The sequence below is a fragment of the Podarcis bocagei genome (genome assembly GCF_964188305.1).
Source record: "Podarcis bocagei genome assembly, chromosome: 10".
Lineage (NCBI taxonomy): Eukaryota > Metazoa > Chordata > Lepidosauria > Squamata > Lacertidae > Podarcis > Podarcis bocagei.
The window spans coordinates 57,462,541-57,486,933 of NC_138135.1; the positions used below are offsets into that span (position 1 = coordinate 57,462,541).

At 41.2% G+C, this 24,393-nt stretch overlaps 1 protein-coding gene across 1 annotated transcript; it reads left to right on the plus strand.

Annotated features, from left to right (window-relative positions):
• Positions 1–629: 629 nt before the first annotated feature.
• Positions 630–23,998, plus strand: LOC308596603 (uncharacterized protein). The gene is made up of 5 exons (XM_081211871.1): positions 630–699; positions 5,717–5,810; positions 8,069–8,169; positions 10,398–10,525; positions 23,526–23,998. The coding sequence occupies exons 2-5, from the start codon at positions 5,729–5,731 to the stop codon at positions 23,710–23,712; spliced, it is 498 nt and encodes a 165-aa protein (XP_081067997.1). The 5' UTR covers positions 630–699; positions 5,717–5,728; the 3' UTR covers positions 23,713–23,998.
• Positions 23,999–24,393: the final 395 nt, after the last annotated feature.

Below are 24,393 nucleotides of genomic sequence, written 5' to 3' on the forward strand. Positions count from 1 at the left end.
AGTCAGCAATGACACAATATCATTGGGGAAGCGTTACAAAACAACTTATAGAGCAGAATGGTGTGTGGACAGTCCAATATATGTTGTTGTTTATTCGTTTAGTCGAATGGATAGGTTTGATCTTCTTGCAGTCTTAAGAGTCTCCTCCAGCACCATATATCCACCAGTAACATAACATTACTCTGTCAATGACATGTTGCAAAATGAACATGCAAAAAATTTTTTTGTTGCAAAATTACGTTTAGTCTGGTGGGACCCCAGTAGATATTTAAGTCTCACTGTTGATGCTCAGAATGAATCTAAGGAGCAGCATGTTGCTCCTGGACTTCACCCAAGTGGTGACTGTAACAGAAAAAACGGGAGGGACATGTACTAGCTGCCTGCCACTGCCAGGAAGGAAAGAATGATGTGCTTAGTGTGTGCAGCTGATGTGTAGCCACACTTCTCTTATTCTGAAAACCACTGGAGGTTATGATCATCTGCTGACAATGTTCCTGGTTTCATTCCAATGATCATGTATGGTCAAGAACTAAGTCTCTGCATTTTTCACCACAGTGTATTATGATGTCAAGATGATTGCCTGAATCTTCCCAAATGTGTAGGCTTGGATCTAGACTTGGTAAGTTGGGCTTAGTTCCAAATGAAAGCAGATGTAAGCTGCCCAAAGAATTTTGTTGTACGGGGCAGCAGGCAAATGCTGTGAGACTTATGTCATGACTTACACGAGACTTATGTCATGACTAACTTGTCAGTGGGGACCAAGTTTAATGAACATTCTGGATCCAATCCATTGAAAAGTCAGAGTTGAGGAGTGACGACTAAGGGACGGTCTTTGCATGTCCTCTCAAGTCACTGTTCATTCTAGATGCAGGCATGGAATGATGAAGAGAAACCAGTTGACTGACTGTGGATCGTACCTTCTGAAATACAATGTTTGAAAATGAGATATTTTTAAAAATAATTTAAGTGGATTCAGACTTATGAATGCCTTCTAATTCACAAATCAGCAATAAACTTATGCTGTGATATCTTTCATTCTGGGTGAGAGCCAACGACATGCAAAGGGATGCAATGGGACTCCCCTGCAGCCCTTGTGCCCCCAATCTGCTTCAGAAGGTCCCCCAACTCTGGAGAGGTAATAATAATAATAATAATAATAATAATAATAATAATAATAATTATTTATTTATACTCCGCTAATCTGCCTGGGTTTCCCCAGCCACTCTAGGTAGCTCCCAACAGAATATTAAAAATGCGATAAAACATCAAACCTTAAAAACTTCCCTAAACAGGGCTGCCTTCAGATGTCTTCTAAAAGTCAGATAGTTGTTTATTTCCTTGACATCTGATGGGAGGGCGTTCCACAGGGCAGGCGCCACTACCGAGAAGGCCCTCTGCCTGGCTCCCTGTAATTCACTTCTTGCAGTGAGGGAACCGCCAGAAGGCCCTCGGAGATTTGAACAGGGGGCTGCAGGCGAGGAGAGGAAGCCCTATTTGCACAAGTGGGGTGCCAAAAATATTGGCTATCTCCCCACGTCTTTATTTAACAGGTGGCAGCTTCCTTATCACCCCTGATTTCAGGGCATAATGAAAGAAAGAGAGCCGGTGTAAAGTGAAAGACAAGGCAGCTAATGGCAGCATCATGTAAATAAACTGTCCATTTCAGAAGGGGGCAAAACCGCACAAGGTTGCTCTTACTTTTGTGCATCTTTATGGGGGTCGTGCCCAATTTATTCTGCATGTCAGCACTTGTTTGTGTGATATATATACACAACACCATCTTAGTTTTGGTCACTCATTAAATACAGTGTTCCTCTTGCTTTATCAGTGATATATTAAACTGTCTGCTTTTCACTTCAGCAATGTATTGTCTCTTCACAATTGATATAAATGTTACTGATGGACCTTGACTTTCCAGCTCCTGAGATGGATGTCATATAAATGAGAATGCTTGGGAAATTTGGTGCTGACACAGAATGGTATGATTAGGTGCATAATGTGGGCATCACAATTTGCAATGCATCCTACAGAGAAATAGCAGAGTTCCATGATTTAACAAGGATTGTGGAAATATGCAGCCCTCAACACCATTTATGAATTAATCAGGTGCACAAGCACCTCTTATGAGGACTTCATGCTGAGTAAGGAAGTCGCCTAGGGACATAATACTAAAAGACCCCTACAAAACTCATTAATAGAAACTACATCTCCTTATTTTTAATTTAAATATATAATAGAAAAAGAAACAAGTTATCACTGGTTATCGCTGGATTGGAATTAGAAAATCATATAATGCAAAAATTACAAAAGTTTTAAGGGGGGAACCTTGAATAAATACATATTTTAAGGGTAAACCACACCAATTCCACCATGGAAATGTCAAAAAGTTATATTTGTTCAATGATGAAAATATCGTTGCTGTGCTGGGCACTTATTTTGATTATAAAAGCCTTCATTTTATTGCCGTCGTAGGTGCAGGCATTTTGTAGCAAGCACAATTCACCTAGGTGAAATTTAAATAACCATTAAATACAATAAATGGCTGTGCCCAGGTATTACTGTCTTTGGAAACTGGAGGTGAGAGAGGGGAAGAGGTAAAATGTTTAGTATAACCTTTTGGTGCTAGCCTCAAAGCAGCCAAAGTTGTGTGAAGTCACTATATTTTTACGTAGCTATTAAGGAAGTACGTTTAAATGCTACCAGGCAGTTCAGATAATATAAAATTTCCAATACTGCCTTCGACTCGAGTCAAGGGTACACTTTAAGAGTTATTAGCACCCAGCAAAGTGTGTTAAGTCTGACATTCATGATGTCTCAGTTATTAAATAGATACCAGTACACGTACTGATTTTCTTATAAAACTTAATAATGATAATGACCTTTCCGTTTAGAATCAGGCTTTCAGCGCGGAAAACACTGACAGATTTATAGAATTTAATGCTAGACACAAACTGCAGATCATTGTCAGGTTTTCCCATATAGAGAATTTGAAATGTATTTTTCACTCTTGGTCTTGAACATTTCATGTGTCATAATGACCATCAAATGTATATATTTCTATGCATAGCTAGCATAATCGACGTTACACTCAATTTATCATTTGATTTATTGCCCCTCTGCACCACTGCATTATTCCACTGAGATTATCTGCACACTATAATGCCTCTTAATAGAAAAGATGAGGTGATTCTGTCAGAGAATCGACTGCCATTACTAAACAATTAGAGATGTTTTGGTTTATGTCCTGTGCTCCTCAGATAAATTTGCTGTAATACATACCATAGCAATGGGGAACATAGGAGATGTCCCTGTTACACTCATTTCCCCTCCACCACAAGAAGCTGGCTGTGGAGAATTTTTCTCTCGAGGCCTAAATTGAGAGATTGTTGTGACTCAACACATGAGCTAATATACTGGCACATAAGTACGTGCCATCAGATTCTAGCTATCTAATAAGCCAGCATGGTGCTCTGTTTTTTTTATTTGTTTAAACAATTTATATACCACTTAACTACAATGGTCTTTGAACAGTGTATAAGAAATAAAATACAGAAATGATAAAAAATGGTTAAAATGGGGGCGGGGGGGGGGGACAGACACCAAACAGATTTCAGTTAAAATGCCTGCTGGAATAACAACAACAATAACAACAAAAAGGTATTCAGTAAGCACCAAAAGTTCAATTGGGAAGGGGCCTGTCTAATCTCAGCCATGAGGAGTTCTACAGAATTTGACCCACAATACTGAATGCATGGGTCTTAGTGGATATGAGCCACATATCTGACCTATGGCGGACCACCAAGTGTGACTCCCCCCAAAATCTCAGTGACTGAGCTGGGATGTAAGGATTATATAATTCTATAGACCAACTTATCATATAAGCGAAACATATTATGAGAAATTAAAGTGCAGCAGATTGTCCTTGTTGTTAAAGGCCTTGTAAATTAAAACAAGAACATTCAACTAGGCATGATCTCATATGGGTAGCTGGTGTGAGCTTTTGAGAACTGGAGTTATGTGCTAGGCAGTGATGGGTTAATGCCCATTGGCATCAGTTCAGCAAAGGATACCAGGCAGAAATGATCTGGACCACTGCTTATTCGATTGGCACAAAAGAAATATGGTGCAAACCTATGCACAACTTTCTTAGTAATATACACCTGTATATTACTATACAGGTAAATTCTGCTGTGTGGAAGCTCATCGTGACAACACCCACAGTCACGTCCAACCTGGAAGAGTCCATAGTCACACCTCTAAGAAGAGTCTAAAATGTACAGAGCTGTGATTATTTATATATATTTCTCACCCAAGGAGCAACAATACACAATGCCAATCTTATGAGGTCAGCAGAAATTGATAAAGCCACTCCCAACATAAGGAGGGGGTGGAGTTGTGGGCTCACGCCCCCAACATCCACGCGGAGCTGGCTTCAGCCCCGTGTGACCTGAGGAATCCTCGGGCTGCGTCAGCCCCAGGGCCAGCCAATCCACTTGGCTAATTGGCATGGATTTAAAGCCTTTAGTTTTTTCGCCTACCTTGTAGCAAATCGTCACAACGCCTTTGGTTTTGGCGGTTAGGCATTGGTAGGGGTATTATTATGCAGATGAGTTGGGGGGGGAGGAGCGCCATCACCTCCCCCAAATATGTAAGGGTAGTCCAGTAAAGGATTCCAGGGGGCATTGCCTCATCCGAAACCTATGGAGGCTAGGGCCTAAAGCGCGCCCCCGAGCGGTGACCCCTCGGGGAGTGCCTAGGGATGTGCATCTCAGGGGCTCCCCCTGCTGGTGTTAACCCTTTCCGGTTCTCATGCCGGATAGTCTGATAGGACCAGTGCCTAAAGCCAATACCGCTCTTACCTGTAACCAATAAAGTTGTGGCCATTTTTCGCCCATTAACCTAAAATTATGGTGTCCTGTGTCTTTATTTATTCCAACTGGTGGGAGGCGGGAATTGCCACACATAATATTCTTTTAACAACAGCAACAATCACCACCACGAACATAGTACACCACCCATCTGACTGTGTTGCCCCAGCCACTCTGGGTGGCTTCCAACATATACAAAAAGATAATAAAACATTGGACATTAAAAACTTCCCTATAGAGGGCTGCCTTCAGGTGTCTTCTAAAGGTTGCTTATCTCCTTGACATCTGATGGGAGGGCATTCCACATGCTAATCTGCACAAACAGCAGTCAACCCCCAAGGCCCTTTAATCATCTCATTCGCTTCCCAGAGCAAGAAGGGCCCATCAATCACCTTGATGCTCCAACAGATCAAAGTGGGGTAAGGGGTAAGAGTGCCCCCCAGCAGCAGCAGTGGGAGATGCCAGTGAGTCGTACACGTTTACTGCCCCTGCCCCTCCACTTCCTGGGGCCACTGAAGTTTGCCTGCTGGGTGGATCAGCTCTGGCAACACTATGCCAGTCCTCAAAAGCACATTTAGCAACATGCTTAAAAATCACAGATAGAGTGATATACTGAAACGAGCCCATGCATAACCTTTGCCATGTTCTTTGGCAAATGTACAAGCTTGGACTACAATGTCTCTCTAGAGGAGAACTGAGAGGAGTGGGCTTATTGGTTCGCTTTCACAGTGACCGTCAACTATATTTGTGGTAACGAAAGATTACTGTTTTTCTTTAGGAAGAAGAAACCCCAGTTAAGAAATAAGAAGTGTGCTAAGAAATGCATTGCTTAAATTTTACTTTCCCAGAGCAAAGTCTTCATGTTACTAATGAGCCAGTATGCAGGAGATCATGAAATAACACTGTGCTGCTATTGGCTGCTGATGCCCTCAAAGGCTCGAAGTGAGTATGTTTCTCTGTTACGGTTTGGCCCAGGAAATGTTATGTGTCCACAAGTCTCCTTTCAAAATGGCCACATCAGCTTGAAACCTTTCAAAAAACTCCTTGATGGGCCATGTTTACATAATTACATAAAACAATGTAATGCTGAAGATCTGGAGGCACAACCTTTTATACTAACATCATGACTGTAAGAAGCAAAGAACAGTAAATACTTGGGTTTCAAGGAACTGGAGAATGTAAAAATATTGAACATATTATGTTTGAGAGGAGCCAGTTTTTCTTGGGCTTTGCAGAGAAACTTATGAGTTCTCTTCTTACAGACACTCGGAACTGCTAACTACCAAGAGGCAATGTGGTTTTCACTGTGTTGCATACTATCGAAAAATGAACCCTATCCTTTCACTATTCTTACTGTTATATTCCTGTGGCTGAAAGTCAAACATAAGAAATACCAGATCAGGATTAACTGTGCCTTGAAATTAATGAGTGAACCTATTTACAGTGTGGGTATTCAGGCAGAAGATGTACCTTAGCCTAGCTGGTAAATATCCAGCACCCTAGACAGCGGAAACTATAGGAGGTCCAAATGCAGCTGGGCTGGCTTAACACATTCAGAAGTACATGGAGCTATGCATGTTGCCATCCAGATAATATTCCCTTCCCATAAGACCAATAAGCCTGGAGACTAAAATTATCTAATTGCACCTTTGGCCCAGATCCAGCAAGAGCAATCTGCACTCTGAAGTAGACCTCCGATAATGGATCCCAGGGATGGGTCATTCTATTTGCAAACAGTTGCCTCAGGTTGTTCTCCTTTCCACATGCAGCCCCCAAAAGAACTGGAGAGGAAGAGCCCTACCTATGGGCCTCCTCTCTGCCTGTGTCTGTCAAATAATTGGATAGCTGGTATCAAATATGGCAGCATCAATAACTCTTTAGCTGTGAGCTACTTGTGTGTAACAGTATATACACAGGTTGACAAATTTCTTTATATGTATTTTTAGGCTATCTAAATGGTGAACACACACACACACACACACACACACACACACACACACACGAGAGAACTTCTTTCCCACTGGAACTTGCCAGAACTCAGTTCCAGCACTTCTCAGTTGGGTGCCATTGCCATTATAAGAGATCAAGGGAGGCATTCATGGTGAGTTCTGGCACCTCTTTTTCTAGAAAAATACTACACATGTGTGTGTGTGTCTAATTGCATACAATAGGAAAGAAAGATACAAATATATCACAAAACGTGTTGTCAGGGGCCGGCGTGGTTGCTCGAGAGCGAACAGGCAAGACTCCCACCGGTCTTTTCCAGGCTTTATTATCTGTACAAAACCTTTGCAGCGCAGAGCGTCTCAAGTCCATGTCTGCTCAATCGCTAGCAGAATCTGGGAGTGGGCGGTCCTTAAACTTTCCCCAGCATAGCAGTCTTTTGACCCCAATCCTATGCCTTCCCTCTCTGCGTGTAAACCGACTGCGCAAAGAGGGCGTGGGCAAAGGGGTACCTGCCTCCCCCTCACTTTGCTCAGGCTCGGTGTTGTGGCTCTCTTTAGCATCCTCTGAGCCCTGCATCCCTTCCCCACTGGAGGCGGGGCCTCCCTCCTTTCCGGAGGAAGAGCTGCTTCGCACGATCTTCAGAGGCTCCCTGTAACCCAACTGCCCTTCCACCTCTCACCTCTGAGCTGATGGCAGTTCCCTGACACATGTGTTAAAAAAAGAAACAAATAATGACACGCAAACAAGTAATGGCATTTGTTTAGGACATCATGATGTCTTCACTGGAGATTATCCCTGGGAAAGGTCTAGAGCTCAGTGGTAGAGCATGTAGCAGGTTGCAGGTTCAACCCCCATCATCTCCAGGTAGGGCTGAGAGGGACCCCTTTCTAAAATCCTGAAGAGTCACTACCAATCAGCATAGCCAGTACTGAACTAGATGGACCAATGGTCTGTCTCAGTATGAGGCAATTTCCTGTGACAATCTGTCAATCCAGGATGCATCAGGTTTGGTAACCTTGAAATTCAAGTGCTCTGTTTATCTTTGCAGCGCCGCTTACTGGTGTTCACATGTATCATGTGACAATTCACTACAAATGTCATGGATGGGGAAGGTGTGTAACACCAAGGAGAAAAATGAATAATCAAAGCACCAACTTATATTTGTTAAAATAAATTAAAGTGACAGAAAACAGTTTAGTAGTTTAAGAGTTAGAAGGAATAACTGAACACCTGTAAATTTCTTCAAATTAAAGGGAACTATTGTACTTTCAAGTCATCCCCTCGTGCTCAGTCATTGAAGAACACAGAGTTGCGCATAGATCAGAGGACCACAGTTCTAGCTCAACACAACAAGGTGAGCGAAACGCTACCTGCCTGCCTTTTGTTAGTTCATGTCACAACCTTAAGATTACTTTCTGATGATGAACTGCTGCCAGGGCATTGAAGCCGCTGTTTAAAAGAGCTTTAAGATTGTGAAAGCCCAGAGCCCAATTGCCTTATCCAGCATTAACAAACTATTTTGAAGGGTGGGTGGAAAGGCACGGACCTGTTCACATGAGATCTCATAGCTGATCAAATCCAAATGTATTGGGCAGCTAATTTAATTTCCAGAGGGCATGACAGAATGCCCCATTGACAAGAGAGCCTCTCGCCTCATACTGACTCTGTCTTTCATGGATGTTTCATTTATCAGCATCCTCAAGCAGCTAAAAATGAGAAGAAACCGAAAGACAAAATTGAAGAGAGTTGCCCTACTATGTGACTGGCTTCTTGAAGTTATTCTCCAAAGCCACCGCCTGGCCGCTTCCAAGTCTGCCTACCCGTTGCCCTTGACAATGTGCTCTTGATGCTTTTCAGCTGCATCGATACCCTGAAAGCCAAACTAGATGCGATGTTAATTGTGAGAATGCAATACATTTTTTTTCTGTTATGAAAACAAAAACCACTGGCAAAGTCTGATCAATGAGAGGTTCCCTTGAAATATAAACAGTAGCTTTGAAGAGGTGATTTTTGTCAAGGCTGTGAAAGGGAGACAGAGAGTTAAATTTCTCTCCCCTTCCCTATCCAATAGTTCCAAGACTGCTCAGGCTTACCCACAAAGGCCATTTACACAGATAGTTTGGGAGTTGGATAATTCCATACCCTCACATTTCTCCAATGAAAACAGGGACATCCTCCCATACCCTCCAACATTTCTCCAGTGAAAATAGGGACATCCTAAGGAAAAGTGGGACATTCCACAATCAAAACAGAAACTGGGATGGCTTCTCTAAATCAGGGACGTCCCTGGAAAACAGGACACTTGGAGGGTCTGAAATGGCCTTTTATGGCCTTGCAAGAACCATCCACTTCTAGGGCAATATTTTCCTGACAAAAGTTGCTCCAGCTGGCCATTCCCATTTATTTTTTTTAAAATGCACTGCCTTTCTCTTAAATTCAAGCAATCAAATGTAATGTTTCGTTCACAAAATTCATTATTTCCCCTTTTATTTAGGTTCAAATAAACAGATCTCTGGGATATTTGTTTATATTCCATGTAATGGAGCATTTTAGTTCATGGCCTAGGATGCAATGAACTGCTATTAAATATGTAAGAGAGGGGAGGGAAACACTGCTAAATATTGAAACTTTTAATTGAAACTGATAGCTGATATTTTTACAGTCTCACAATCCCACTGTCATAAATGCAGTTTCAGTGCGGGATCCATTCCCTGATTTAATTGGCATTATCTGCTAATGCCAAGGCAGAGCAGCATATTTTAAAATGTCGAGATGGATCGACAAGGAGACAGATATATACAGAGGTGGACAAGATGAAAAGAGAAAACAGGATACTGATTGCACAGACTAAAGTCTGATTTCCAGTTATTTCCCAGAGCCAGGCTGTGCATAATCTGAAACAGTTGCCCTTAAAATTACAGGAGACAACTGCTAAATAAATAAAGGGCCATAAAATAACATAAAATAGAGCATCACTGTTGGATGGAATAAAATATCAATTTGCCATGTGTTATTAATGCCGACATTTGAATAGATTCCATATGATAATTCCTTCAGTTTAGTTTAACAAGAGCAAAGATTAGAGGCTTTTCTAAAATCATCATGAAGTTCATGCTGTTTTTTTAGGAGCCAAAATATAGCGCTGAGTTGTGAGCCAATTTAGCTCTGTACTTGAGAACAAAGAGTAATTTTTTTCCGCTCAGCGCTTCTCAGTGGATATGTAGATGAGCTGTGAGATGCTGCCTGCCTGAAATATTCAGAAGTGGATTCCCAAACAGAATAAAAACTGTAATGTAGAACATATCATAGCTTCCCACCCCTTTTGACTAATTTCTAGCTCTGGGCTTTATTCTTTACAACATTGCTTCTATGACTGCTGGCTTGTGGAACCTTTCTGGGCCCGGTTGGCTTCTCAGCTGCATAAGGCATACTCCAGTCTCTTAACCATAAGAAGAAAGAATTGCCTGCAGCTCAGCCTAGTCTGAGTGGCACATATGGCAATTGATTAACTACATGCGCTATCAGAGAATTTCAGCTACATTTGCCTGTTCGTTAATTATCTTTTCTCTTAACTTCCTATAGTCAAATGCTCAAATGGAGTTCCGGATCTACTTCGGTGTCGAAACTGGTGTCGGAATGCATGCCCTTTTTAAGATAAAGGGAATACACAAAGGGTTGGAAGGCCACCCTACTAGCATCCTCATGTCAAGGTACTTTTCTTGGGTCGTCCCCCCCCCCAAGTATAGATTGTGGCAACCTATTACATGGGCAGAAGAGTGTAGACTTTATGCAGTAATGCGGCTAATCCATGCACATCTGTTAATTGTCAAATCATTTATTCAGGTACTCAGAGAAGTCTAGGACACTCAATAAGGACTTGTTCCTCCTCTCCTTCCTTTAATGTAAAGGTAAAGGTAAAGGGACCCCTGACCATTAGGTCCAGTCGTGACTGACTCTGGGGTTGCGGCGCTCATCTTGCTTTATTGGCCGAGGGAGCCTGCATACAGCTTCTGGGTCATGTGGCCAGCATGACTAAGCCGCTTCTGGCGAACCAGAGCAGTGCACGGAAACGCCATTTACCTTCCCGCCGGAGTGGTACCTATTTATCTACTTGCACTTTGACATGCTTTCGAACTGCTAGGTTGGCAAGAGCAGGGACCGAGCAACGGGAGCTCACCCTGTCGCGGGGATTTGAACTGCCGACCTTCTGATCAGCAAGACCTAGGCTCTGTGGTTTAATTGCTTCCCATCAAATATCTCAAAAGCGGTTTCACAATAAAAGCATCAGCTATAAAAACAATTATACAGTTTCTCATACACACACACACACACACACACACACACACACACACACACACAATGATGTGAAAACGATTGGAGGCCCAATACAGACTGGAATAAAGGTCTCTGCTTAAAAGGCTTGTTGAAAGAGCAAGGTCTTGGACAAAAGAAGCAGGGCTTGTCTGATATGTACCAGGAGGGAGTGACCATTGCACTTCATAGCTGATATCAGCCAACTTTTTTCTAGCCAAGTCAATATGGTGGCTAGGGTCTCATTGACAGAGAGCCGTCTTCAAGCTGCCTTGAAAGAGACAGTGGTCAATCCGTTGCTTAAAAGACCATCATTGGACTCTGCTGAAACTGGCAACTAAAGGCCAGTCTCTAATTTGCCATTTCTGAGTCACAGCCAGGCACTTTTGGATGAAATTGATCACCTGGATCCATATCAGTCTGGTTTCTGTCACAGTTTTGGGATAGAGATGGCCTTGAACCCTTTGTAGACTACTACTACTACTACTAGTAGTAGTAGTAGTAATTTACCTTTACTAATTCTTAAATGGAAATAACTAAATAACTCCCGTACACTCTACCAAAACCAGTTACTTCCTTTGACACACCACTGCCCTGACCCACCCTTCTGTTGCTCCACTAGGTACATAAATGGCCAACTCACCTGACTAAACACACCAAAGGTTTCTAAGCCTCTCTTTCCCCATCCACATCCTTGCTATTTCACCAAAGGATGGATGGAAGACCATCCTAGTCTCGCTCTGGGAAGAAGAGGTAACAAAGCCCACTTGTTAAGCCCCTGCTTCTGTGACTGAGATGGGCTAGTCTGCTTGAGGAGGCTAGATAAAAGCCCCCCTCCTCACCAGAAGAACAGAATTCCTGACCTTCAGCCTTGCATCAACCATTCTGGTAGACATTCCTCTGCACTGTCCTTTGGTCATGCCAAACAGAGCAGAGCAAGGTAGTGTTTATGATCAGAGGGGATACAGGCAGGAAGAAGGTTAGCCTGCCAAAGAGGCTGTTAGAAGAGGTCTACACTGATGGAGTCTGTGGTGTCAAAGGGTTGGAGATGCATACACCCACTCTTCTGAGAAGCCAAGGAACCAGGCCTCCTTATCACCCAAGTCTCAAGTGCATGGCCTTAACCAGGGCCCCAAATCTGCCCCAAATAGGGGACTATTGCGAGGGCATTGACACTGCAGACACTCAGGCAGTGCAGTAATTTAGGATTAGGATGCTTCTTTCCACCTCGACTAGATTGGTTCCTTCTGTCCCAACACGGAATAAGCTCATCTTAAATACCAAGCTCTTTCTTGACAGCTCACAAGCTGTGGGAGGGGAAAAGAAAGCAGCCTGCGTCGTTTTACCGATTGTTCATTTAGCTTCAAAAGGTGGATTTTCTAAACAGCATTTTCTACATTGTTTTTCCCCCCTCCTGTTAATTCATTTTAATTCCATACTGCATTTTCCTGGTTTTAGGGCTGGGAGGTATACTGTACATGCACTGCATTTTGCAGGGTTTTAAAAGGCTGCTTTAATGAATTCTTAATTACATTATTCAAAAGATCCATTATTCAGTATTCATCTCACTTCTAAATGAAAGTCTTTACCTGACATATGAATGAAATGAGTCTAAATGCTTTGCATGCCACCTAGGGATTCATAATAGACTCCTTGCTGAATGGCAGCAGCAGGTCCCCCCCTTTTTTCTGCTTTAAATTTACAGGGATTGTTTGTGGAGATGAACAGATATGAGCTACTCTGCCAGACCCTAAACTCTCTCCAGGCACATTCTAAACCTCTTAGTGCCTGGGAGATGAAGGTAACGCCCTAGTTATTGCAGTGGCAGGGCTAGAAGCCGAAAAGCTTATAAATGGGAGCAGATACCGATCTAACAGCACAATCTTATACATGTCTACTCAGAAGCAAAGATGAAGGAGAAATTAGAATTCGAATCGCACATAAAGACAGACCTTCCCAAGTTGCACTTGCTGAACAAATACATAAACTGAAACACAGACATTGTTCAAAATCCGAATTTTGCAATGCGTTTCTCCAGCCAACCAGTGTTTACAAAAATGTGTAGTCTAGGGTAAAGTGTGCATTAAAATGCTCAGATCAGTGAAAATTACACACAAAAATTCATTACATTGGGGAAAATTGCTTTGCAAAAATGTTTACACTGGACAAAAAATGTGAATATTTGGAGAAATTCGCCCTAAAATGATGATGAAATTTCAAGAGGGCCAAACAAATAAAGTGATATGGAAATATGAATTAGAAATATGAGAAACCAAAATTGACAGATTAACACAATCCCTACTTAGAAGTAAATCCAACTGGGTTTGGTGGGGCTTAATCCCAGGTAAGTGAGGAGAAGATAACAAAATGAATTTTGTGGCACCTTAAACAGATTAATATCAAACAGATTTATTGTTATACAAATCTGTGCTATAGAATGTAGATGTTTGTGCCAAAATAACATTACAATTCTAACCGTGCTTACTCTGAAGCAAGTATCACTGTGGCCTATTCCCAGGTAAATGTATAGATAACTGAAGTCTATGTATCTACATAACTGACAGTAAATCCCACTGAACATGATGGGGCTAACTTTGAGCAAATATGCATTGAATTGCACTGCCAACCTACTATTGGTCATGCAAGGTACCGCACAACTCTTCTTTGTGTTTGCAGCAGTAGACTTAGAATAGCCACCCTTTTGGAATTTTCATCCAGATGATTGTTTTACTGTGCAATAATAAAAGACACAGTTGTTGTAAATAGCCACATGTTCAAAGCATCTGTTGCAGGGAAATGACATTTCCCCAATACTGAGCCTGATAGAGAATAAAATCAACAATGATTTTAATTATGGAAAGAAACAGATGGCAAAAATGCAGTATATTCACAAGTGGAGCAAGTGTAATGTTTTAGATCAGCCTGACAATGTCGACTTTTCCATTCTGTCCATCATGATACTTTGTATGAAGCAGAAGAAAATGTAAATATTAATATATGGGGTCATCTATATTTTTAAAAATGAGAGTACAGGAAGATTTCATGAGCGTTAAAAGTGAAATCATTTTCTTGCTTGTAAGGTGTATGACAGCGGTGGTCCAATGGGGGCGCAAACTGATAAAAATTGGGCAGGGGGTGTTGAGGCCGCTTTGTGCCCATGTCTTAAGAGCAGCAAGGCCGAAGTCCCAATCTCCCAACGGATGAATGGCTAGCTATAGATGCCACCCACCTTAATGGATCTATTTAAGAACTGGAATCCACACAAGAGACTCAGTGTGTCATGGCTCCAATTATTATTTTCCTCAATTATTATTTCCTTTCTTTATCCCAGTTTTTACTGTGATGAATTTCCCAAAGTCAAAGTACAGGATTTATTATATGCTGATTCCTTTCCAAATATTTGCATTTAGTAAATGGACACTTCAAACAAGCGACAATTTGGGAGTCTGCCATAAAATGTTGGACCTAATCATAACAGGTGGGGAGAGATTTTTATTTCATTTAAGAAGTGACTTCTTCCGTGCCCCCTTTGTGAAAATGAAGAATAGGTGTTGCCTATGTGATCCATACTACAATGATAGAGACTTAAAATGGTTTAATCTTCCTCCCTGAGGAACCTTGGAAATGGAACTTCTGTGCCTGAGGCCAAGTTAGATCAGATCCTGGCTTATTAACCTGGTTTGTTAACTGTCATTAAGCCAGAATTTTCTGCTTCAGATGTTTATGGGCGAATGTTGGCTTAATGCAAGCCAAGATTTCCATACAAAGACCAGTGTGCAACCAGAAAAGGGGAGGGGTTTATGAATCTCTGGGGAAATGACTGAGCGTGGTGAGAATCTTGCCTTCAACAGAAGAAGAAAAATGGTCCATTTTCCAGTTTTTTCCTTTAACCACCATTGTATTTGGTTTGGAGTTCCTATTAGGTAGGATAGACATCATTGTCAGTGCCAACTATATAGAAACCACGGAAAATAATGACTTATTTCTGTAAGTCAATTGCATCTAAGCCTTCTCTGTAGAATACAAATATAACAACATATAATAACACATTCCTTAACTTCCTGGGTACACCAGTAAGACTAAATGAGGACATCAGGAAGTTTAAAAGAACCATTTGATGTGACAACAGTGTCTTTATACTAATATGGTGTCTAATTTCCTGTCTTTCCCTCTTAGAAAAAAATTATTAAAATGTATAATCACTTCCTCTATATAACTGTCATTTGAGCTAAAAAAAACCCACCTTCATTTTTTTAATGGTGCTGTCTTTTGTCATTACAACTGCAGGAATTTCAAACTAGTATTTGAAAAGATACAGCCATAGGTAGAATTTATCAACACAAAACTATACCTTGCTCAGATCTCTGAGTGCTGTTTTCAATGGATTTTATCACTCAGGGGAAAGAAGTGTGATTATATAGATAAAGGAACCAAATGAATGCTCAATAAATAAATAAATGGTCTAATAATAGCCAAGAAATTCTGAACAATACTGCTCAAGGAGTAACAACTAAAGGATGATTCACAGGACTGAAAATTGTCCTTAACTGTGCAGGGAATTGAATGCCCATTTTAGCTGGCTGTGCTGTAAAGTGGGTGTCAGATTGCTGCATAATGCGGACAGAAGACTGTGGTGCTATCAGGGTCAAACTTTCTTTTTATATAATATTTTTATTAGTTTTCAATTACAATAATCCAATAACAGCCACATTATAACAATGCCAAATTATAATACAATTAATAATACCAATAATTGATATGCCAAATTATACAATTTAGGTGGCCTCCCGCGTGATAGAATTGATGGTTTGACGATTTACAGGGTCAAACTTTCAGGCAGAAGCCCATGACCCCCCCCCCATTTAGCAAGGCTGACTTATCACATTTTGAAGTAAGCAAAGCAATGCGCATTACAAACAAGAGAGGATCAATCCCTGTGAGTTTATAGTTCATAGTCTGAAATTACCTAACAGCACTGCTGTCAGGATATTTTTTCAGCACATATTTAGGAATGGTTAGGGTTAGGGTTGCTATGTTGGGATGGTGGGGATGATGGAGGTCAAGATGGGCAGTAGTGCATCTCTCCACCCTACCCCCCACTGGCCATATGAAGGTATGGAGGCATAGGTCAGCTGGCATGTGCTATTTTAAAGTTTTAAACTTGGAGTTAACGATGGGTATAAAACTACACGCTCCAAATCACCTAACCTTCTTAGCTGCTTAAAAGAGTATATAATCTGCTCAAATATTATACAACCTTTGAAGTGAAACAGTGAAAATCATCCGTGCTACCAGTCTTCACTCTGCCTCAAGGTTTATTTGCCAGGACGTTTGGGTCATAGATCTGTTGCTGCTGCTGCTGCTGCTGTTGTTGTTGTTGTTGTTGTTTTTCTTCTTGAATACTGAACAGTGGATTACGCACCTGAGCTTTGCTCTAGCCAGGACTTCTGGAGCCTATAAATCTTGAATTCACTTTCAATTATTCTAGGGAGAGAACACACTTACAATCATAACTTTAGTTGTCAAGCTCATGGAACCTGGCTATTCAGAAGCCAATGTACCAATTTTCTTCTTTTCTGTTTCTTCTTAAAATTTCATTCCAGACATTATACACATACATGTGCACACACAGTTAGTGATTAACTGCATCCTGCCAAGATCCAAAACAAGCTTACCTAAGTTTCTGCTCAATTACTGTCTGTCTGTCTGTCTACCCATCCATGTCTTTTCATTCATGTAAAAGAGCAGGAATTGTTGGTACTCAAGAATTTCACTGGTACAGCACAGTAAGAGATAGAAACTCTTGTCCCTCCAGATGTTAAACTACAGCTTCCATCTGCCCCAGCTAGCATGGCCAATGGTCAAGGATGATGGGAGCTGTCATCCAGCAATATCTGTGTCCCCCATCCCTATTGTCCAGAATGAGCTCAGATTGAGGCCTCTACTCTGCCATGAAGTAAATCTAAGCTACCTCACTGGGTCATTGATATGACTAACTCTTGGCCCCTGCTCTGGGTTCTTGAGGTTGAGCAACAAGGGAAACAAGAATGCTTGCTGCCAAGTCTTTCACTCCACCATGCTGGTGACAATGACTAGTCAATGGCCTGGTTCACACTGCAGCGGCAAGGGTGACTTTTCATTGCCTATTGCCATAGAGAGACCTTTCATATCACCTCACCTCAAGCCCAACAGTTTTCAATGGTTACACATAAGCTCTGAGTCTCGGAGGCTGCCATAAATCCTAAACACACTTATGGGTGAGTAAGTGCCAGTGAAATAAATAGGGATTACTTCTGAGTACAGTGGTGCCTCGCAAGACGAAAATAATCCGTTCCGCGATTCTCTTCGTCTAGCGGTTTTTTCGTCTTGTGAAGCAACCCTATTAGCGGCTTAGCGGATTAGCGCTATTAGCGGTTTAGCGGTTTAGTGGCTATTAAAGGCCTAGTGGATTAGCGGCTAAAAGGCTATTAGCGGCTTAGCGGCTTAGAAAAAAGAGGGGAAAGCGAAAAAAATCACAAGACTCGCAAGACAAAAACGTCTTGCGAAGCAAGCCCATAGGGAAATTTGTCTTGCGAAGCGCATTGAAAAACCCTTTCATCTAGCGGGTTTTTCGTCTTGCGAGGCATTCGTCTTGCGGGGCACCACTGTAGCTGTAAAAATGTTGAGCAAGGTAGTGATGAATAGGCATGTGTGAAGCCGCCCAATGGAAGAGCAGGGAAATATGTTACACAGGGCGGGAAAGCATGTTACACAGTCAATTTTCGATTTGCAAGCAAATCGAGGCAACTCATGATTCCACACAACGCCCTCGACAAGCCCCTCACAATATGCTTCTGATTAGCAGTTGCTCAGTTTTATCCTGCTGGTGCCCTGCACTGTGGAGATGTTTGTCTCCCAAATTGTAGATTCCTTTTGAAAATCCTCAGCTGTCTTACTTTTGCACCACACAATCCAATACACAAATAGCATTGTGCACATATGGAAGTCTTCATGGCGACGCATACATATTCCCAGTCAAAACTATTTTACAAACCCTAATGCTTTGCAGATGAAAACACAGAAAAGACGACAGTTTTTAAACGGTAATGTTTTTTGACATTGTTCAATCTTGTTTTAGTAATTGACATAAACATGTTTAAAAAGGACTATTAATAGAATGAGCATGCTTGATTTTTTTTTAAAAAAAATGTTTTCAGTGCCGTACAGCTGTAGAATAAGTAATCTTTACATTTTTCTGTTTGTGATTATTTGGCTATTCCTGTAAATAAAGAACCAGCCTTTAAAATATTCTCATTAATCATAAAAATGCCATTGTCTCAACTGGCTGCAAGAAATTCACACTGATCTCTGCCTTGCCTTGTTGCTGTTATGTGTTTTCTTTTTCATATGATTAGTATTATTAGTGGCGGTAAAATATGGTTTACCCCACAGGTAACTAAGGAAAATTTTCATATTGTTGCTCATCAACTTTGAGCTTGTGTATTCTGCCTCCAGACCTATGTTACATAACAATCTGTGCCTGAAATGTACCGATAAAATTGGTAGCAGTCCAAAGTATCTGGAGTTGCAGGGCAGAAAGAGTATATTGGTGGCCAGCTAATAGCTGGAATAATCTTGAGCAGCTTTCCTCAATACGTTTTGGACTACAAGTTTCATTATCTTGGAAGACAATGTGCCTGTTTGAGACTTCTGCTTTGTTTTTGGTTTTTTAAAATCAAACTTTAATGGTGCCCTTCATGATAACCTCTGGAAGTATCGGCCTACAATGCGGCAGGCTAAAACTGCTCTGGAGGTACAGCTAGGCCAGCAAATTTCATCCATTTCCTGATTATAGTTTACTTTGAGCTGTTGTGCAACAAACCCCCCCCCCCAAAAAAGTGAACTTTTTGTGACAAGGGAAATGACAGTGGAATGCAGTGGGAAGGGTAGGATAACACTTGCTTTGAGGCAATGTCATCTAACCTGCCCACAAAAAAACCAGAATGAATGCTCATTGAATATCCAACATTGTCTAATCTCTCAGCAAACAAATCAGGATGACTGCCCAATAAACAGGTTGTCTGGAAGTGCTCACTGTCCCTTCATGCCAACAAGGGAGAGCCATGTGTGGGGCACTGCGAGCCTCAGGATGCAATGGACTACAAACACATTTTTGTGTGTGTGAACATGGAATTTAAAATCTCATCGCCCCATAGCACCCTTTCTATCCTCCAATTCGTTTATCTCGTCTAATCCTAGAAATTATTCACTCTGCCCTTCTTTTCAATTAGACTCCTTTAAAGGAAAAAGAACCTCAACGGAATAGCAGGGAAGTTAAATTTGAAATCAACTGAATGCCCTCAATTGTAGGGGCACAAGGCGCTTTTCAGCTCAGCTTCAACTTTGTCCCTAATGAGGGTCCTGTGGAAAAGCTCATTCAAAGATCAGAATAGGCCAGACTGTTGTGCATTTCAGCTCCTTCCAGGGAGTTCAGTCGAACAATTTCCCCTTGTCAAATGGTAGCAACAAAATTCAGGTGATCTAAAACTGATCGTTTTAATTCTGCCATTTAAGTGTAATTGTAATTTTATTTTATTTGTTTTTATCTTTTCTAAAGCACTCCGAGAGGTCCAAAGAAAGGTGTTTTACAATTGCAAGTGCTGGAAGTGATTGACAAATTATTTTACAACTGGCACTTATTATTCCTTTTATTAAGAATAAAGTGGCTTTTAGAGCAAAAACAATAGGGTGAAAAGGGGATCTTTTATGCACTCATTACAAATAGAAAATTGGAAAGGAAAAGTTGTAATAAAAGCTAAGGGTATAATCCACCAGAAAGTTCTCCCCTGAAAGCTCCATTGAAATGAATGGGAACTTTGTATGAGTATTCATTTCAGTGGGGTGTGCATAGGAGGAATTCGTGGCAAATTGTGCTCCAAATGGTTTTATCAGTGCCTGCACTTCTCAAGTTGTATGTTAAGAAGCTGTCAAGTAATCCAATGGACGGACAAGCAGTGGTCCTTTGGTAGGATCAGAGAAAGATTGCCATAAGGAGTAAATGGCAGACTAAGTAACAACCCACCTCATCATAGAACGCTGAAGGCCCTGATCCAGCTAAGGTCAAGCATAACTAGTAAGTAGGAATGGGGGAAAATTCAATTCACATTTATAGGTAAACCTACCTAATTAACATGTCTCTGAATTTTTCAGTGCAGTTTTCTAGCCACGCAACATGTACAAAAATGCATATCCTAGGGTAAGGTGCATAAAATGCATATGTGCCTGAAAACATAATGCATTTTATTGCAGAAAATTGCTTTGCCAGAAGGGATACGTTAGGCAAAATTGCATACCAGAATGTGTATATTGGGAGACATTTGCATAAAAATGCTGAGTAATTTTCATGTGGACTTGCTTAAAAATTGGAAACTGATGTGGATATGTGGAGAACTGAATTTCAGGTAGGAAAAAAAGAGCAACCGAAAGAAACAGAAATTGACAAATTCTCCCATCTCTACTAGTGAGTCATAACTCTCATTTAACCCTACTGGAACAAATAGGTAAATATGAATGTCACTCCCTGATGCTTTCAGTGGGACTTAGTGGTGGCAAACATTAGCTGGATTGAGGCCACTATACAGGGAAGCTTCTTTTAAAAGTTGTTTTCACTTGGGATTGTTGTTGAAGAAAATGCATTACATAAAAGGCTCCTCTTCAACACCTGCCATGTTTCTTTGAAATCACAGTGCACAGGGATGTACATTCCTTTTAGGTGCATGTACATAACACATTTCAGCCCTACTCTACATATATGAACATACTGCATTGCATTCCTACCTGACAATTAAGAAGTCAGATTCTGGCAGCACCAGTCACTTGGGGTCATTGCTGGGTTGCTGTTTTAAAGGCAGGCAGGAGATGGAGTTGGATTCAGTCCTAGAACCTTCATTCGGCCAAGAATCATCTCTGCATACGGCTGCCAATCCAACAAGATTTATATTCAATAAGGGAGCTACATTTGGAAACATAAAATCCAATTTAGTGATAAATTAAGGTCTTCAGGGGCAAATATATGAGCTAATCTTCTTAATTGTCAGGTAGGTGTGTGGAGCAGATGTTGAAAAATCTTCCATCTTTTTTGCAGATGTTGAAAGCAGATGCTGTACAAGCTAACGCAATGCCTAATTTTCAAATGAAGCTCCCTTCTTGAATATAAATCTCATTGGATTGGCAAAGGTATGGAGACACAGTTCCTGAATGAATCCACCTTCTAGGGCTGAATCCAATCCCATCTGTCATCAGAGCCCAGGGGATTGGTGCTACCAAATGAGTTTCTTTATATGTTTTCCATTTTGGTTACTATGCGAAACGAGAGTGCAATTTTAGACAGGCCTTTGAAGAAGCTGACTTGCAAGTATGTGTTTTAGTTGGTTTAAACAGCTTGTTTTATAGATGTTTTACCTGCTTTGTTTTTATATTTGACTTATTTAGTATGCTACTGCTTTTTCAAAAATTGTATTTACATTATTGCTGTTATCTGCATTGAGCATCATTTGGTGAAAGGCACAATAAGAATTTATCTAAAAAATTTCCTTGGAGGCCTTTTGCATATGTCTTCAGCAGCATTAGCTATCTCTACCAGTTTGGTGACATCTGCAAATTTGATGAGCATCCCCTCAATTTCTTCATCCAAGTCATTTACAAAGATGGTGAACAACAACAGGCCCCGCACAGAACCCTGTGGCGTCCTACTTGTCACTTTCCCCCAAGATTATGAGGAACCATTAGTGAGCACTCTTTGGGTTCGGTTAGTCAGCCAGCTACAAATTCAACTAACAGTTACCTCATCCAGCCCACATTTTATCAGCTTCTCCACAAGAATATAACAGAGAACTTTGTCAAAACCCTCACTGAAATCAAGATACACTACATCCACAGCATTCCCGTGATCCACCAAGCTTGTAGCTCTGTGGAAAAAAGAAATGAGATTTGTCTGGTGTGACTTGTTATTGAGAAACCCATATTGGATCTTTGGAACCACAACATCCTTTTCTAAGTGCTCACAGATCAACCATTTAATTATCTGTTCCAGGAGCTTTCCTGACCAGTCAGTAGTTACACGGGTCTTTCTTTTTACCCCCTTTTGAAGACAGGGACAACATTTGCCCACCTCTAGTCTGCAGGAACCTCACCTCAAGAATTCTTAAGGATTATAGACAGTGGCTCTGAGATTACATGCACAAGCCCCTTCAGTACCCTTGGGTACTAAATAATCATTGGAGAAGAGAAAGATGGGAATAAGCAAGATATAAGGGGAGAGAACGAAAAGTGTATTATGACAGAAAGATACACAGCAGGAGCCAGGATTGTAGAATATACACTGACTATACCTTTGGTGATGGAGCACATCAAAGGATAAACATAGTGAAAAGACAATGGGATTCACAATGAGGAGGAACATGCTGGCACTCGAAGACTCAACTGAATACGTTACAGGAATAATTTGTCTCACCAAAGACAGTGATTTGTCTGCCAGGAGTAATGTGAAAGGCAACACTGAGAGGGAACAGACTATATATATATATATATGTGCCATAAGATTGCTTCATTTGGAGTGCTGGGTATAAATGACATTAAAGTGGGAGAGGGGGAGCATGTTTGCAAGATAAAACCAAGACATCTTACTTGAAGGGGTGTGGGGGAAATCATATGTTAAAGGGTGCTTTCATGTTTGCACTGCTACTTAAGAGATGACTTTCTGATGATGATTAGGGAGTAAATTAATGGTTTTCTAAATGTAGATAGGATGGATATGTGCAACCTGCGGATAAGCAAGAGTGATTTGAAACTAGGGGAGGAGACAGGTTGTCTCTTAAAAGAAAGCAGCAGAGCAGACAACTGCTGAATGGGAAGATGAAGGTGGTAATTATTTAAACGCTTCCTTGATATCAAAGCAGAGTTAACTTAACCCTCCCACCAGTGATCTTGCTGCTTGCTGGAAAGAGTTTTGAGTCATTGTTGCCTACTGGATGAGGAAACCGACAATGTGCTTTGCAAGATGTAGGCAACGGAGAACATACTGCTCTTTTCCTGGAAGCTGTAAGTTTGAGCCTCTCTCAAACTAAGGAGAAATTCACACCATGCCCATTTGAGTTGGAAAACTCAAAGGCTGTTCTGTGTGATTTTTGTCAGTTCCGCTCGCTCATATGGTGTGCAAGATACTAAAACTAAAACGTTTCAATGTACCACTTCACATATGGCACAATGTTTCACCCTGACACGTGATTCAGATCTGCTTAAGAAGAGAGGAATTGGATGGAAAATAGAACTGGTCATTCTCTGATAGTTGGGAATGAAGAGAATATAATCTCACCCGGTCATTGGGACTTGATGTTGACTCTTCTTTTCTTATCTCTGCAGATGCGATCTTCTGGGTGATGTGGACACCATTAGACAGTTGAATGCACATGTGTACTTCATCCATTTCGCTCCCTTCCATGTGGCTCCAGACACTGGCAACCCACGCTATGCCACTGGTCTTGCGGAAACAGGGATTCATTTTGTATTTCACATTTCACTATTATTATTTTTACACCATTCCCTGTAGGCCAAACTAGGTGTGACGTGAAAGCCAGATGTATTTATTCTTGTATCCTAAACCTTCATATGTAAAACAGGTGGAGATTGTCTCCTTTTCTAAAATGAAATGGATGGGGTGAATCCTCTCCTACCTTACCTCATTGTGCTTCATTGCTTCAGCCAATTTTCTCCTGGACCACCCATCACTCGTGCTAGAAGTGTGCCAGACTGGATAAAAACACTTGAAGCAATGGAGTGCAGTTTGGTAAGGTGGAGAAAGAGAGGTTTCTCTCACCTCAAGCACAGTCTTCTTTTGTTTATATATAAATGCATCCACAAAGTATCATAACATTTTCTATGTCAATGGGGCAGTTTCATAAATAAAATACAAGATGGCATTACTGGAAGGTGGGGTGAGACTTCTCTTCTCACCCAGCAGATTTTGGAGTACAATTAACGAATAATAATTTGACAGTTCTTTAGCTTATTATATTTTTTACCGCCACGGGGTATCATTGGGTCTTTCTGCCTCAGGCACCAAAATATATTGGGCTGTATTTTCCAATGTAACTATCATACTTCCTGCTAATCTTCAGGCCCATTTCACGAGCATGTGAAGTAATGGTGCTGTTTTTATGAGAATATAGAGCTGAATCTACAGCAGGGTTGGTGAATCTCTGGTGCTTTGGATGATGTTGGACTGACTGCA